General features: G+C 42.8%; 1 protein-coding gene across 1 annotated transcript in view; it reads right to left on the reverse strand.

The window, feature by feature from the left end:
* The window catches only part of JAZF1 (JAZF zinc finger 1), a 322,779-nt gene that overhangs the window by 126,151 nt on the left and 179,066 nt on the right, over positions 1 to 17,562 (reverse strand). The window contains exon 2 of the mRNA XM_044246289.1: positions 11,375 to 11,447. Coding sequence (XP_044102224.1) covers positions 11,375 to 11,447 — 73 coding nt within the window. The remainder of the gene's footprint in view (positions 1 to 11,374; positions 11,448 to 17,562) is intronic.

The raw sequence follows: 17,562 nt of genomic DNA on the forward strand, positions 1-17,562 counted from the left end.
ACCCATATGGGCCATCAGTAGGATTCAGGAAATCTCTGAACTTGGATTAAAAAGACAACTGACATTTTTACCTCCAGGAACCTCTAAACTGAAACTCTAACTGAAACGTAGCATTCTTTTCAATAACGAGTCTAGACAACCGGTCACAATATTTTCACCGTACCTATGACTTTGCATCCACAGAGGTCACGGATAATTTGATAGAGTATAATTGTAACAGATGTCTGTAAATATTTATACTCATCACTAATCTGAAGTTGTGGAGGCTATGAACCCAGCGCTTAGGCTTTCTTAAAAAAGTTGCATATGTTACCACACCACAAATGTGTAATTTTACTATTTTGATGAGCACATTTTAATATAAATCATTTTCTTCATAATCCTATGTAGTTTGGTTTAAGAATTTAACAGTATTTTGGGAAACCACCCATAGGCTTTACCAGCTCTCCAAAGGAGTCCAAGACATTAAAAAGGTTAGGAGCTTCCATTGCCTTCTTGGGAATTGATTAAGTGTACAAGGGAGCAAAGAACTGTGACATAAGGTCACTATGAGATTACAGAGGACATAGCCAAACACATTGTCCAGTGACCCGCACAGAGTAGGTGCTCAGCAGAAGCTACTCTGTATTGAAAGTGATGAGACAAAATAGTTTTCTGTATGACACATTTCATTCTTCCTTTGCATGACAATTTCCAAAAAAATTTAGCATTGGTCTTTTAATTAAGGTGAATGCTTTCTTATGACTGGACTCTTCATCTGTTCAGGTTGAATGGTCCTGTGCTGCTTGGGATGACATAGCTGTATGGCTGTCCTAAGTCCATGTCGCTATTGTTGGAAACAACCTACACAAAGACCTGAGATGAGAGTCTACCCTGTGGCTGAGGAGGAAGAGGTCTTTCTGGGGACATGAGGCTGACCTCGCTGCACTACTCTGAGCCAGCAGCCAAGTTCTTGGCTATGGTGGCGGAAATGAGAACAAGTTATTTAGAAACTGGGAACATAGAGCTATTTTAAAGCTTGCCAGTGAAGGGGCCTTCAAAGGCAAGACTAGTCTTTAGGCTCAACATAATGAACCTCAATGTGAGAAAATTAAGTAATGTTTCAACTTGAGTCCCAAATCAACAATCTCAGCAATATGAGAGTATCCCGCAAATGGGAGTGTGCTAGAGCTATGGAGGGAAGATTCATGGCCTTCTTAATTAACTCCGAGGTGCTGCACATAAGGGGAAAACGATAAATCAAGTAGATTACTGCCAGCGATCTGAATTTCCAAATGAAATAAGAGAGGTATAGCGCCTTGAGTCATTTTCTAAATGTGTATGGTGGGGGGGGGGAGAATCTCCAAGGTCATCCCTTATGTTAAGATTTGCCGCTATGCACAACAGTCCCTATTTCAAGTACTTGACATACAGTCAGGTGTGAAGCGGCAGGAATTAGGAAGACGAGTAAAACACATAATGAAAAGGGCAACACAATACACACACATATACACACACACACAACTGTGATTGTTATTTGCACATTTCTTCAAAATGTAGTTATTGAAAACCTATGTGTAACAGGCACTGTTCTAGAAGCTAAGGATATAGTGATGACCAAGACAAACAAGGTTCCTGCCTACATGGAGTTCATACTCTTCATGGGGGAGAGAGGTATTCCACAGAAACAATCCAAAACAGGAAGTTAGAGGTTCAAGACAGTGGCAGGGGAAGCATTCAAGAGGTCATTAGGGTGCAAACATTACGAACTTTGTGCCTGGCTATTTGAAAACAAGAAAAGAGAGGGCAAGCAGATAGTCCATGCTTCTTAGACTAATGAATGAACAGGTACCACTAAACAACACTGTAAATCCAAAAAGGAGAATCAGTTTCAGAGACAGGTGTGAAGTTAACAGACCTGGCAGTGGATGAATGGAGCCCATCCTGCACATTCATGTGCCAGTAAGGAGAGGACAATTAGAAACAAAGACTGGAGGAAAGCTAGGGTTACGGGCTGGGAGTCCTCTCCAGTGAGGTACTCATGGAATGGAGTGAATATACACAGATAAGCAAAATGATACAAACACAAGTTAGGAAGAAGCCTCCACTTGTGTAAAGAAGTAGGAAAAGAACCGAGGACAGAAAAAGTTAATGGGCACAAGACAAGAGTTTCTGAAACAAAGCAGCCAATGCCATCAAATGCAGGTAGGCCAAGTATGTGAAGGTGTCAAGGAAAATGCCTTAGCTATTCATGAAGAGGAAATGGGCAGGGAATTCTTAGAACAGACAAGACCCTTGGGTAGATGTGCTCTTACAAAATGAAGCCAGAGGAGAGGTATTTTTGAGCCCACCGGGCTCAGACACGGGTATATAGCATAAGCCGTGGTGCTGGCTTTGAACAAAGGGAATGAAGAGAATGTGGATGAAAGATCCAGATAAATTTGGAGATGACGAAAAGGGAAATTGAGGGTGGACAGAGAAACAGTCTTTATATCTTCTCAGTGCAGGAACTGAGAACACCTACTGGTAAGGGGATCGGAAATTCCTTTAGGAACTTGAGTATAATGGGTACACTTGAAATTGATGGTGGTTAAGTTTAGCAAGGTTGTAACGTGCGATGAAAAAGGATTATGGGACAGTCTTGCAAGCCCAGCTAAGGTTGGAGAGGATGTGTTTGTGGTGGAATGAGTCCCATTGCTAGGTGCTTTTCTATAGTGACTCTCAGTAGCTAGCCTGAGTAGAGAGGCACTTGTTAGTTTTATCTGAGGCTGAGTGTTGAAAATACGTGAGCAGGGTCAATGGCACAAGGGAATTAATCAAGGTTGATAAATCCAAAGTCAATACCCGGCAAGCAGTCCAAATAGGGGGGGCAAGAAAGAAAGGTCTGAGCCACTAGGTGTTTCAAGATCAACACAGTGCCGGGGAGAGAACTAAGAGGAAGCACTGGACACTGACCAACATGGAAATGTCCCAATTGGAAATACTGGAAGTAATCTAGCTAAAAAGAGCAGAAGACATGAACAGACATTTCTCCAAAGACAATACAAAAATGGCCAACAGACACATGAGAAGATGCTCAACATCACTCATCATCAGGGATACGCAAAGCAAAACTACAATTTTTTTAAACTAATAGATTATCACCTCACACCTGTCAGAATGGCTAAAATAAAAAATAAAAAATACAAGAAAAAACAAGGTTAGGGAGGATGTAGACAAAAAGGAACCACCATGCACTGTTGGAACATTACTCAGCCATGAAAAGAATGAAACCTTGCCATTTCCAATAACATGGGAGGATCTAAAGGATATAATGCTAAGTGAAATAAAAGAAAGACAAATACCATATGATTTCACTTATAATTGGAATTTAAGAAGCAAATGAACATGGGATGAACCAAAAACCGTGTGTGTGTGTGTGTGTTTTTTTAAGATTTTATTTATTTATTTCACAGACAGAGAGAGAAAGAGAGATCACAAGTAGACAGAGAGGCAGGCGGTGGAGGGGGAGCCTGCTGTGGGGCTTGATCCCAGGACCCTGAGATTATGACCTGAGCCGAAGGTAGTGGCTTAGCCCACTGAGCCACCCAGGTGCCCCATGAAAACCATATTCTTAAATATAGGGAACTGATGGTTACCAGAGGGGAGGTGGGTGGTGGGGATTAAGAATGCACTTGTCATGAACACTGGGTGTTGTATGCCATTGTTGAATCACTATATTGTACACCTGAAAATAATACAACACTGTGTGTTAACTATACTGGAATAATAATAATAATAAAAAGATCGGTCATCAATACCGATGGTAGACAAAGAAAGACTAAAAAAATGGCCTAATGGGGAGCTGCATAAGTAACCTGATTTCAAACACCAATGCCCTAAGAACAAACTGGACAAGAAGCCCAGAGCCTAGCAAGCAATCATATCACCAAGTTCTGCCAAGACTCCCCTCTCTCACCATGTGTTTTGTGCCAGCAGCACAGGCTAATTCTGCTGAAGCAAACCAAAATATCACATAAGGGTTCTTTCCAGCTTTCCAGTGTCCCTTGAGAGTACATGGTTTTTGCAAAACACAATGAGCAAGCCTAATCAGGTCAGAGATATTACAAGGAAAATCTGGCAGGCAGCCATCTTGGCTTTGTTTCAACTGATGTTCATAAAAAACACAGGTTAAGAAAATGGTAGCACAATGTCTGGTATTTGAGATCTAAGAATATGCAACATGTTTATGGCATACATTAGGCCACAAACTTCAGTATAGGACTGGAGCACAGAGAACTTCAGATCTGGTGGACAAAGAAGGAAAATAGGAAAGAATGTCTTGCATTGTAATAAATACAGACTGCTCTCAGAAGACCACAAACAGGTGGTTTCATTAAAAACAGCAACAACAACAAAAATGAAACCTACTGCCTTTAGAGTAAAAAATAAATAAAATGTTTCAGTCTTGTTTGTATAAAATAGAAGGTCATTGCACACTTAGCTAATTAAAGCTTTTTATTTTTATGAGGCTACGACAGACTATAATCTGGCAAAAATGAGTCCAACTGAAACGGCGAGAATGATGGTTTGGGGGAATTAGGTGAGGTTTTGGAGTGGGAATAAAAGTGGGGAAAAAGGAAGAAAGCTTTCATTAAGCAGTTTATACTCTGGTAGGAGGATTTAAAAAAAAAGAAAGAAAAGGCACCCAGACTGATTTTATTTTCATTCAAAACAATGTCTTATTTACTTTTCCTTTGAGTTCTTGAACACATTTATGATTGCTTTCAAGTCTTTGTTTCCTAAAACTAACATCTGGATCATATCAGATGTTAGGGAGGGTCTTTATTGTCTAAGGATAAGATTTCCCTGCCCTTCATGTCTGGTAATTTTTTACTGTATATTAGACATCATCATACCAGATTCATTCCTATTTAGACTACTGATTTTTGTTCTAGCAGGCCGTTCAATCTCAGGCTGATTATGTTGAATGTGTACAGACCTAGATTTATACCTTCTTAGACAAATCTGTGAAAAGCCCAAAGTGTATCCCAAGAATATCTAAATTGTCGGGACTCAACTCAGAACTTTGTCTCCTCTGAAGATGGTGCAAAGGCTTGGTTTAAGGTGTTGTTAGAGTGGCTCTAAAGCATGCTACACTTAAGCACAAAGTTCTTATTTCTAATATTTCAGTTAAAAGAGTTAGAGTTAGTTAAATGGAGGTTAACCAGTCATTTCCATGCTGGCTGGGCTGGAATACAGTGCCTACCAGCACCACCTCTCCTCTGTTCTCATGGTTTCATTCTCACCCATGGTAATCTGCCAGGGTAAGATTCAGTCTTAGACAGCAAATAACATGTGCAGCCCACCCTGAGCCACAGACTCATGAAGGACCCTCATGCACACTTCTGTGCTTCCCTTCTGCACAGATCCCTCATTTCTAGTACCCCTGTGCTACAGATTCCCCATCTCTAGTCACCCCACCACGGACCTGTCTTCTGAGCATGGGGGACTGCTGTGCTGTGTACGTTCTAATGTACTCGTGTGGTAAGGAAATGGTCCTCCGAGTGAGCCAGTGATCAGAGGGCTCACCTCATGTTTCCTTTCTCTCAGTCTTTACTGCCAATTATCCAGAGCTGGCAAACCATTATTTCATAAATTTGTCCAGTTGTTTATGGTAGGGAACTAGCGATAGCCACCACTTAACAGATCTTAATAGCTCTGCATTCCATACAAATGCTGAATAAAAGTACAACATTCCATTTTTTATCATGTGGCCCTCCCAATGCAAGGGAATACCAGAGGGTCCTGATTTCTCACAGAAGTGTCCCGAGAGTTCCTGGAATCATCTATTTCTTCACTCTTTGACTCAGACACAAATTCACAATGCATTCATTCACTCATTCAATAAATACTGAGAGTCTACCATGTGCCAGACACTGTTCTGGGGATTGGGGACACAGTTGTGGGAGACAGAAAACGTCCCTGCCCTCATGGAGCTTATTTCCTGGTGGGAGCTGTTCTGGTCCCACTCCAAAGCAATGCTTCCTCTCTGCAGTTGTTCCTCTAATTACTGACTTACTTGATAGAAAAGGGTGCTTGCAAAAAAATAATTGGAAGACCTAAGCCTATATAACACTATGTCACATACACAGTTGCAAGTGCTTAAGTGCAACACTCAAAATAAGAGAAGTGTCATTAGAGAGGAGCAAACAGAGCCCGAGACTTGTCAACCTACTCACAAAGCTCATGAATGGCAGAGACAAGACCCAAACCTAAGTCATCTGACTCCTCCCATATTATTTTTTAAAGATTAAGTAAGCTCTACAGACAACGTGGGACTTGAACTTATAATCCCAAGATCAAGGGTCACAGGCTCCACTGACTGAGTCAACCAAGCGCTCCACTCCTCCCAACTTATAACCACTGCCTTATTCTATTTCTCAAAGAGAGAAGAGAATTACATTGGAGATGGGGGGAATAAATTGGGTTTCTAAGCAAGAAAATGTAAGATTTATTTCATAGAAGCCAATTAGGTACCTGGGAAGGCTGTGAGAAGTAAAGGGATCACCTTTTTTTTTTTTTTTTTAAGATTTTATTTATTTATTTGAGAGAGAGAGAGCATGCAAGAGAGAGAGCACTCACACGGGGAGGGGCAGAGGGAGAGAGAAGCAGATGCCCCGTTGAATGGGGAGTCCAACACGGAACTCAATCCCAGGACCCTGGGATCATGACCTGAGCCAAAGGCAGACCCGTAACAAACTGAACCATGCAGGTTCCCCGAGGGATCACTATTTTTTAAAAGAGGCAAGAAGGGACACCTGGGCGGCTCAGTTGGTTAAATGTCTATCTTCAGCTCAGGTCATGATCTCAGGGTCCTCTTTCTCTCTCCTCCTTGCTCCTCCCCACCTCACTCTCAAAAATAAAAAAAACAAAAAACAAAACAAACAAACAAAAAAAGGCACAAGGCAAGTGGATTGAGTTATATAAGAGCACAATTTTCTCCTTTGTCCCACCTAACCATGAGGAAAAAGGTAGTGTTCTGAATTTTGAATCAAAAAAGAAAGGCAAGCTTTTCTGAATAAAAAGGCTTCAGAGTTCCTCAGGGAAGTTGAGGATCTAGGTGAAAGGGACTCTAGCAACCCCCTGCTGGTGCATGCTAGTCCCGTCAGATGAACAAGTGCTCTGCAATCAGGTCCCTGCGAGAAACATATTTTCTCTTAGAGATTTAAAATGCATAGCAGCAAAGGAAAAGACCCGATAAATGCTACTGTAAAGAAACCCATTCTATTTAAATCAGAATTTCCCGAACTTAATTGGCCACAGAATCATTGATGAGTAAATGAAGTGTGTGTGTGAGAGAGAGACAGACAAACAGACCCAGACTCTTGCAATTGCTGTTCTAGGAAACCCATTTTAAAATTTGCTATTTAATAGCAAACACGAAGCTAACTAAAAATCCATTTTCAGAGGAGGTTAAACCCACTACTGAGGCAGAATACATGGTCTTACAAAGAGAATTCGAGTAGAGCGGTATTTCAAATGAGAGAAAAGATTAAATGTTTATTAGGTAGTAAATGACAAGGAATTGACTGCAAGAAAGGTAACAGTTTGTGCCGAGGAAGGCTATGCCTTGACAGCTTACCCCAAAATGATATACTTAGTTGAAAAATTGAAATTAAAATGAAATTTCTAAATTAAGAAAAACAATTTTGTAGCAAAGATAGTACAACTTGCAGCTGAGGCCATGTAGTTACTAGGTCTTTAGGTTATCTCAGTTACCCATCCAGGGAAGTCACAAATTACTAATACGCTCTCTTGTTCCCTCAAGGCAGCAACCTGAACCACATCACAATAGCCTGAAGGAAACCGCCAGGTACAGGCTAGGGTTTCTCATCAGCCTTTTTATGGAGACTCACCTGACTTTTCACCCTGCAGCTCACCTATCACTTGCCTATTGGAGGACTGGAGTGGAAGACAGTTTCTGCCCCTTGCTCGAGAGCTCTGCCTTTTCCTCCTGCGAGGGAGGGTGCATAGGACCAGAGAGGCCAGGACCATAGAGGCCTGCTCCTACAGGATGTTCCTGCCACACTCAAATTGCTCTAGGGGTTCCAATGTATCATTTAGCAGTTACCGATCACCTCTCTCCTGGCAGGTTTAGCTCCTGCTGTCTCCTATTATTTTATTAGGTTGCTACCCTCCAGTTATCTACAGCATGGCACTATACTCTGATCTTTGGGTCTCTTTGTGTCCCCTCTGCCTAGCCTTCAGCTTGGGTCATGATCTTAGGGTCCTGGGATCAAGCCCCACATCCGAATGCCTGTTTGGTGGGGAGCCTGCTTCTCCCTCCCTCTCTGCCACTCCCCCTGCTTGTGCTTGCTCTGTCTCTCTGTTAAATAAATAAATAAAATCTTTAAAAACAAATGTTTAGCACAGAGCTCAAAGCATAAGTGTTATGTTTGCTCTAATGTATTTTTTTAAGATTTTATTTGAGGAGAGAGAGACAGAATATTGAGTGAGCAGGGGGAAGAGACAAAGGGACAGGGAGAAGCAGACTCCCCGCTAAGCAGGAAGCCCAACTCGGGGCTCAATCCCAGGACCTCCAAGACCTGAGCCGAAGACAGATGCTCAACCGACTAAGCCACCCAGGCACCCTTATTATTTCTTCTAGTCTCTCTCATTCAAAATCTTGTAGCCTTTTCTTTTGACCTTTATACTTCCCAGGTATATGAATATTATACAGACTCAGTAATTAAATTTCCTATTACATGGAGGTATCACTGTTCCTCGTATCACAAAATTAACAGAGCAATCTATCCTTAAAGTTCATATCCATCTCTCCCACCCCAAACTGTTCCCACAACCCTAATTCATTCAGTCTCTCTCATTCTCATAAAACTATTTATATTTTAAAATTTGCTCAGGTGTTGTAACAGACACGCTTTTCAAGCAATTAAAGGTTTGTCCAACACATTGTGTTCAAGAGAGTAAAGCAATTTAAAATAGGTATAAATAAAGGCTCCAATTTCCACTCAGTTCACTTTAGAATCCAAAAAGCTAGCTCCATTTTAAGGACCCAAACTCTGGGTCCTTAAAATGGAGCTAGCTTTCAGTGTTTGGCAACGTTCTTGCCAAAGGAAGTTTCATCTCAATTCTGAGATGTCCGAAAGTACGTTAGAGTTGTATAAACAGATACATGACCAGAAAAATATTCTTTTTCCGTCTTCACTGCTCAGCAAAATTAGACTATTTTTCCCTGAGGTTGGAGGGGGAAAAAAATCTTTTATTTGTTCAACTTTATTTTTATTAGTACTCTTTTCTGCTGTGCTCAGGATATTGCTGTCAAGCTGACTTTCTCTCCAGTTCCCTAGCCCTTATTAATCTTTTCTTGAATCTTGTATGGGCTTCATGGGAGTTCCAATGCTTCCCTTCAGCGTTTCCCTTCATGTGAATTCCAACGTCTAAGAGACCGAAGACTCCTTTTAGCCTCTCTCTCCCTGTGGCCGGACTTGACTTCCTCCTCAGAGCTACCCATGCCTCAGCTCTCTCATTTACTAGGTGCTTATCCACCACCTACAATACCCAGAGTGCCTATCACACGTTAAGTACTACATTACCAACGCAATACCAACCACAAATGGATCGAGTGAGAGAGGTTGTGAGTTACGTGGCAAGTCTCCATATGCAATCCTTCTCTTCACCTAAAGACCAGCAGCCAGCCCACCCATCCCCTCCAAGGTCTACTCTGCGTCATCTGGGCTGGGATGCGGTGAATTCAGAGTTAAGAACTCTATGTTCACATTGTTGTTTTTCCTACGCCAAGATTCTCTGGGATTTAGGCTTAGCCTACCGCACAGTTTATGCAACTGTCCTACTTGATTCAAGTGCTCTGGTGGTTTTTTGTGTGTGGCCCTTGTCCCTATTCTTTGTCTTCTTTTATAGTCCCATGTCACACCTGGCAGAGGATTTCTTTGGGGAGCAGAACCCCTGCTGCCTATATGGCTGGCAATATGAACACGACCAAATGTGCAAATGTCAGATTCTTAGCACAGTAAGGTTTGGTATTATAGGAATTTGAATACAAACAGGTAGCACTCTACCCAAAACACAATAGCTGTACTACTAAAAATTCCTATTCGATGCCAGTTAATCTATAAGCCTACTGATCCTCTTGCCCAGTATTAGTAGGTTAACTAACATATCACATACACATAATTCTAATGTATAATCAAGGACTTTTCAAAACCCACGTTTATTACTGGAAACGGGTATTGTGAGAAATCCAGGTAAGCACATACACCTTCATGTGTATCAGAAGTGATTCTGAAGGTGTTCTACTTCAAGTGTTTTTAAAAATGAGAGGCAGGGAGTTCCCTGCACCTCATATTCTTCAGGTCACTTCTGGGCAAGGCCAGTAAGCAGGAAATCCAGAGTCAATATGCAGATAGAGGTTTATGTTCATGAATCATTTTAAAAACATGCTTTATAAAAGAACTTCAAATGGAATAAGGCAACTCCAACTCAAAGCTCTCCAAAGATTTAAGTAAGTTTCCCCCAAAACGCCTTGAAATGGAACAGTACAGATAATTCATTCCCAGTTTTCTACTTCAGACCCTGAACCTCAGTTCTGGTACCACGAGAGACAGAAACCAATCTTTGCCTCATAAAAAAGGGACAGTTGATAGAAAATTATGCACTGAGTTATGAGCAGAGTTTTTCATTCTCATTAAAAGCCAATCCTGCTTTTGCTTTGCCTTTTTCTCTTTGGGGGTGTGGGTTTTCTTAACATACATTGGTTTTAGGTGTCTCCAGAAATCACGGTCTCCTTAATTAAGTTGGCTGAAACACCAAGTCCTCTTTCAGACCTGATAGATCAAGTTCTAAGTGTTCCCTCAAGTCATACTCACACGTTCGGTTTCAGTAAAAACTCATGTTATGCTGCACAGATGGGGTCGGTTGCTAACAATGTTTTTTACGAAAAATGAACTGCTATTAAATAACTTTGTTATTATTTCAGTTTGTTATATCCTGATATATTCTGATATTCCAACAATGTTCTGAATTCATAAAATACTTCTTCACCCCAGGATTTTAAAGTTTCAAACATAAATCCATTAATCTCTCAAACTGCCTTATGAAGTCAAAAGAGCATATACTAACTCTGCATACAAAATACTTCTAGAATGAGCTTATAAATCCATCGTGTTTTCAGCCATATGCACAGAGAATACAGACCTATACCTCTGCAACAGAGAAACATGAAAATTCTGTATAGAGGTGCATGTTAAATATTTTAAGACAGCAAACAATTTTTTCTACTGTTAAAAAGATACATTAAAAAAAAAAAAAGCATGTGGCAGATACGGCAGGGTAGAGCCAAAATACGAAGTTGCTATAAATTCTGAAAACGGCTTACCTATTAATGTAACTGAGGGCAACATAGGTTGGCTGTTGTAATTCTTGTTTTTCTAAAACACGTGGATCTGTATCTGTAACAAAAACACAATTATGATTTTTCAGCATTTGCATCAGAATATATGAGGGTGCCTCACATAAAGAAATAGGGGCTAACAGAGAAAAAGATTTAACATTCCTCTTTTTAAAGAAAACCCAGGCAGCAAAAGCACCATCATTTGTTCATTCATTCATAAATAACAAGATATTACATTACTTTTCAAGGGAATTCCAAACATCAACAGTGATAAAATGTCCATCTGTCACACAAACTCTTGCACAATCCCCCTCATAAATATTGGTTTTCACTGCTTACAGTTACAATGTTGGCATGGTTTTTGGAGGGTAATCGGCCTAAGAAAGAAAGTCTCTGTTAATTATGCTCACTTGAATGCTGGAACAAATTAGTTGCCGTTGGAAAAGCTCCCATCAATTTGAAAACCTACGGAGTATTGTTCTTGCTCACTGAACACTTTTCTGGGTTTGGATTTACATTCTGGAGAGCAGCTCCTCTCCTTTTTAATTGTATAATGAGTTTATTATAACTTTTTCTAGACTCTCAATCAGGAATTCCCATGCTGGTTCAGAATCTACAAATACCACATTCATCAGATGGGCTTTCCCCCCTGAACAGCGCGGTTTCAACACCATAGCAACCTTCGCCGATGGGGCCTCTCCAACATGGCACCCAGACAAAATGCACTTTTCACAACTAGAAATGCGTTCTCAAGCTTCTCACCTGGAGCAATGCTTGCACTAAACACATGTAAAAGCAATGTTTATATAAGAAGACTATAAAGGGGGAGTGCTGCACACGTTTTCATTTTCCTAGAAAAAGGCTCAGACACTTCACGCAGATTTCTTGTCATTATAACCTCATTGAAAACCATCTCGTTATTAAGACTCTTCCAGCTGCACTTGGCAATAACACCTTCTTTGATGTCATGACAGATGTTGTTTCAAGCGCTTTTGTACAGGAAGTGTATACGGCACGTGGTCGATGTAAGATACACGAACTCCAAAGCACATTAACAGGTGAGGGGGGTGGGGGGTGCAGGCACAGTGGCAGAGAGCACGGGTGGCAAAAAGGATAGCATAAAAATCAATTTACGATGCTTTTGATTCCCAGACTAAAACTAGGCGGTAGTGGCAATTTTATTCTTGGTGTTAAAGTTAAGACTCTCATGTTCACTTTATTGTTTTTCCTATGCCAAGAATTTCAGAGACTTACTATTCAGAAATCCCGCTTCCTGGGTCTTTGCCACTGGGGTCCTTGAAAGCCAAATTCTGAAACAAGAGACAAAGATTCTCTGATTGGCCCTATCAAGTCGGGTCTCAAGGTTTTGGCAGGGAGAGTGAGAATGGATCAGTAACTCAGCGTTTCCACCCCCTCCTGCAATGATTACATATGCAGCTTAGGCTGTTTGCAGATCACTAGCCTACAGATGCAACCCACGGTTCTCTACATACTGGAAACCACTCTTCAAGGGAAACTTAGTTTTTAAATACAACCTTTCTTTACACTCATCTAAGTTTCCTGTGACCCCACAGCACATCTGTGTTTCTGAGGAATGCTTTGTGTCATTTGCTAGAGAGGAGTCAGCAGAACAATGCCCTACCAGGGAAAGGTGTTTTATCCCCAGAGTGGTCCATCAGAATGCTGGGCAAGCCATGTGTGCAAATGGTGACTGACAGACCAATCCTGCAAGGTGCTTAACAAGGTAAGAAACAAGAGATTGGAAACAAAAACCATCAGAATGAAGAGGAAGATAAGAAAGAACAAGGCAATGATCGCAAAGGTCTATGTGGAAAATTTCTGATCACAAGACACTTTGACCTCAGGTAAAGCGTCTGATGGAGGCAGTTAGCTTTGGAGACAAGGGCCTGAACTTGACTCACTAAAGCCTGTTCCTTGAGAGCCATCTGGTGCATGATTACACAACGTGTATTATTTTGAAAGAGCACCATTCTGAGTCTAAAGTGTGTGTTTAAAGGGGAAAAGAGTTAGGAGGCCAATAAACATTTTTATATCTTCCACTGTTGCCTTTATTCTTATAATTGAGGCTCAGTCTTTGCCCCCACAAATCATCCTCAGAAGCTTTCCTTTATTTCCAAGTTATAGAAGTTCTCAACTATTTTAAATACTGCTTCTCTAAGCCACCTTGACTTTTCTTTTACCAGATGTGTGAGGAGGTATACACACAGACATACCTTTATATTATCCTTTTTCCTCTTCACACTCCAATGCCTCTTTGGGGAAGGGGGAGAAGTACCTTATATAAAATCCTTTAGTTCTCCGATGCTCAAATGAATGGTGTTGGCCACTGACATCCACACAAATTACACCCTGTGATTTTTCACTATGTTTGCATTTAGCCACAAAGCAAGGTCCTGAAATACTGTTTTCTTCCTTTGTTTCACCACCTTCTATAACCTATGCTAGACTGAATGCTCACATACCCTCAAATGAGCAGTGGTGAAATGGATTTCAGAAGCTTCCAAATGCCACCCCCTCAATGACAAAAAGACCTATCTGGCAGCACTACAAGCAAGGTTCTCTTTTTCTAGAATGTTCATTCTGGCAACCACAAGAAAGCAGGACTTCCAGACAAATGTCCACCAAGCTCTCAACATCTTTTTCAGATTAAATGTTTCCTTGGGCAACCTTGACATTCATTAAAGCTTCAAGTTCTTCAAAAGAAAATCAGGCTCTTGGTGCCCACAAACCAGGAGAGGGTCTACGCAAGTGCTACCGGAGGGACGGCATCAGCTGCTGGTTGCAAGTAAACATCAGCCCTGTCACTCGCTTCCTGGCTGACTGGTGTGCTGTGAGCGTGACTCACCATTTTATGGATTTAATGACGCCGGTGAGCACTCCGCCTTCAGTACAAGTAGAATAGCTGCCTTTATTATTTCTCCCTCCCTGACAGAAAAGGGACTGCCTGCTGCTAGAAACTCCCTACAGGAACAAGAGATGAGGATTTTCACAGCGGGACGATGACATGCCCCTCAGGAACACGGGGCGTCCACGGTCAGTGTGAGCTGGAGAGAGTAACACTAGCCGCTGGAGATTACCGAATTCCACAAAAAGAATTTCCTTCTACCATATGCCATGCCACGGAGAAAAGGTCTGGACAGGACGAAATGGGATCTGAACGGCAACGGCTGCAGCCCACAGCGTCGCAGACCGCGCTCTCACTTGTTTGTTTACGGTGCCAATAAAAACCTGAAACTGGAACATCAGCTACCACGGATTCCACCAAAGAGCCCGCCTCGGTCTGTGGTCTGTGGGGCGGGAACGCTTGACTTTCTTCATGGCCGCGGGAGGCTCCTCGAGCTGGCAGCCGGCAGGGCAGCAAGCCTTCCTCCCATGTGGCTGGCTGTGGCCACACAGAACCGCCCTCCACCGCTTTTAGAGCACTGAGAAGAAGTGAGAAGATGACAGACCCACACTTCTTCAGCGGGGCAGGGTAGAGCCAAAAAAAGCACAGAGAGATTCTGGTTTTCTGGCTCATGCCATCCCCTGCATACTCACAGATTTCAAGTGGACTGAAGGCTAAGAGAGTTCCAACGTTAAGATTTGTCAGACCCCAGTGATAACAATCTGTCAGCTTGCTTCAGTTTCTAAAACGTCTTCTAAAATAGATGGCAATGTGCCTCTTCTGACATGGCCCCTCAGGCGAGGAGCTTGAATGCTCAGGTGCACTGGAAGGACTACACATGGGTACGAAATGGAAGACTTTGGTACCTCGTGGGGTGCTAGGGACTCATGCTTCACAGACTCACCCGAATGGCAAAGGGTTCAATGTCACAGCACTAGCTCCCACGACTTCTCAGGTGCAGGGTGGGGGGGTGAGGGGGAGGCACAGCAGATGGGAGGAGAGACAAGGAGAGGACAGCTTTCAGACCCTTCTCAAGAGGAAGTGGGAGTGCAACATGACCAGGGAAAGGCCGCCCCATTCAGTCAGCCAGGCTCATGCTCCTCAGCTCTGGGGTCTCTGGTGTTGGGAACCAATGGCAACCAAGAGGATTTGTGACACATACTGAATCTTTTGTTGTACTATCTTCAAGCCCAAATGAAAACCATTAAGGTCCTTTGCTGGGTTAACAGAGGGTAATTAATAAGCTCATGGGATTTGGCTATGCCTCAGCTAGCCTACACTGTTAGGATTTTATAGGCCTGAATTACTTATAAATTTAAGAAAGTGAAAAACCAGCTGTCCTACCTCTCAACAAGACTAACGAGGCCTCTGTTAGCAATGAGCTATTTGCAGGCTGAGAGGGAGCAGTTGGGGAAGAGGGGATATCATGTCCCCCAGAGAAGGCTTTCTTCAAATTCTGCGTCCTTCCAATGCCAGGCTCTTTCCTCAGTGAGTACAGGGGCAGTGAGAAATGGAGAGGACGTGGGTAGGCAGGCACTGGGCGACTGGCAGGGCTGGAAGACCCTGGAGAGGCAAAGGCCCACCCAGTCAGATGTAGGGTTTTGAAGATCCGGGCTGGATACACCACTTTCCTTTGGACTCCCTCCGTAATAATTAATGGACACAGACTGTTCTCAGTCTTCTCCTAATAGTTGAACTCCTAAAACCACAGATGTTAGTTTACTCAGTGTGGCCTTCCACAACGCCGCTGGCTACATTCACCACATCCCCTTCTCTGCACAGCTACACTGCCAGCACCCTGCCTTTATTTCACTCCCCACAGAGGAACCCTCTGGGTGTAGCCTTTCCCCACTTCTCTGGGGTGAGGAACTGTCTCATGTCCTCTCACCTCTCTGGCGCTCAGCCCAGTGCCTGACAAGTAGGAGAATACACACTTACTGAATGTGTACGCTCACCGTACAGCCAGAAGGTGGAACTTCTGGTCTACTGTGGCAAACAGATCAAGGGCATTGGCTGCTGTCACCATCCCAGGCTTCACTAAAGTAGAAACAAGAAAACTCCCTGGGGATAGAAGGGGAGATGTCAGCAGACCAGTGATTTCAGGCAGGCGTTCAGAAGATGGAAAAGCCCTGCAGGAATGGAAAGCAACCAAAGAGTAGGAGCATGTCTACTTTCCCTTGGAGTGGCTGTAGCTGGGGAGACCCAGGAGCCGGAAGGTGAACCCGCTGCGGAAGCCCTGAGAGGCTCTGGCTTGGAGGTGCCAAGGGAGGCGAAGGGCAAGGAAGGGGAAGTTCAGAGCAGAAAACTGGAAGATTGTTTAATCGGTTGATTAGCCAGAGACACTGAACCAGGAAACCAAACACGGCAGAGGGGGAGAAGCGAGAGACCAGGGCTGAAAAGGGCTTACTACCACTGCTTCCAAGAACACTGGCAGTTAGAGGATTCCTTTGATTATGTGGGCACAGAAAGACACCACCTGATGCTGACTTCTCGTAATTCCCTGATTCAATGATCCCCCTGCAGTTCCGTCCATGGTCAACAAGCCTCATCCGTGCCTCCATCCAGAGCCTCCCACCAGCCTTCTACTGCTTCGGTCTTAAATGGCAGCCAAGAACAGCCAAGGAAGGATCATTGGACACTTGAGGGAAAGTTGTGAAGATGAACAGGATACTCAGTAACAATGGTGGAGGAGGGAGATCTGACACAGGAGCAGAGCAACAGACTTGGGAGGTCAAGTGACATGGCTATTCACATAAACCCAGTGAGTGGCAGGGCTAGGACCTGAAGACCAGCATCCTGAGTGCCAGCAGGTCAGCATTCTGACTTTTCAAAAGGCTGTTCATCCTCTGAAGTCATCTCATTGCTACTATCTGTTCTAACCCTGGACTCCACACAGACCATCTTTGTAGCGTTCTTAAAAAGCCCGGCATAGTTCTGTTTCAACATTCACTCCACTTTCAAGACAGAATTTGATGAACCAACAATTTACAAAGACCAACTTTTAATTCACGGCTAGTTTACTTTAGCTGCTGAAATAAATATTTCTTTTTGGAAATGCTCCTTTCAAAAAAAAAAAAAAATCCTACAATTGCACATAACCAGCCTTTGAGTGGATCAACTTTTCCTTAGTTTATAGACACGTCATTTGAAACTGTTCCCAAGCCATAATTTCCATTACAGGGCAGTCAGTGGAAATTACAGTGAGAGTCTTGCCTTCCCAAATTCAATGCGAAATCCAGATGCACTTAAGTGTTGTTGTAAACTTTAT

This window comes from Neovison vison, chromosome 4, assembly GCF_020171115.1.
Source record: "Neovison vison isolate M4711 chromosome 4, ASM_NN_V1, whole genome shotgun sequence".
NCBI classification, from domain to species: domain Eukaryota; kingdom Metazoa; phylum Chordata; class Mammalia; order Carnivora; family Mustelidae; genus Neogale; species Neogale vison.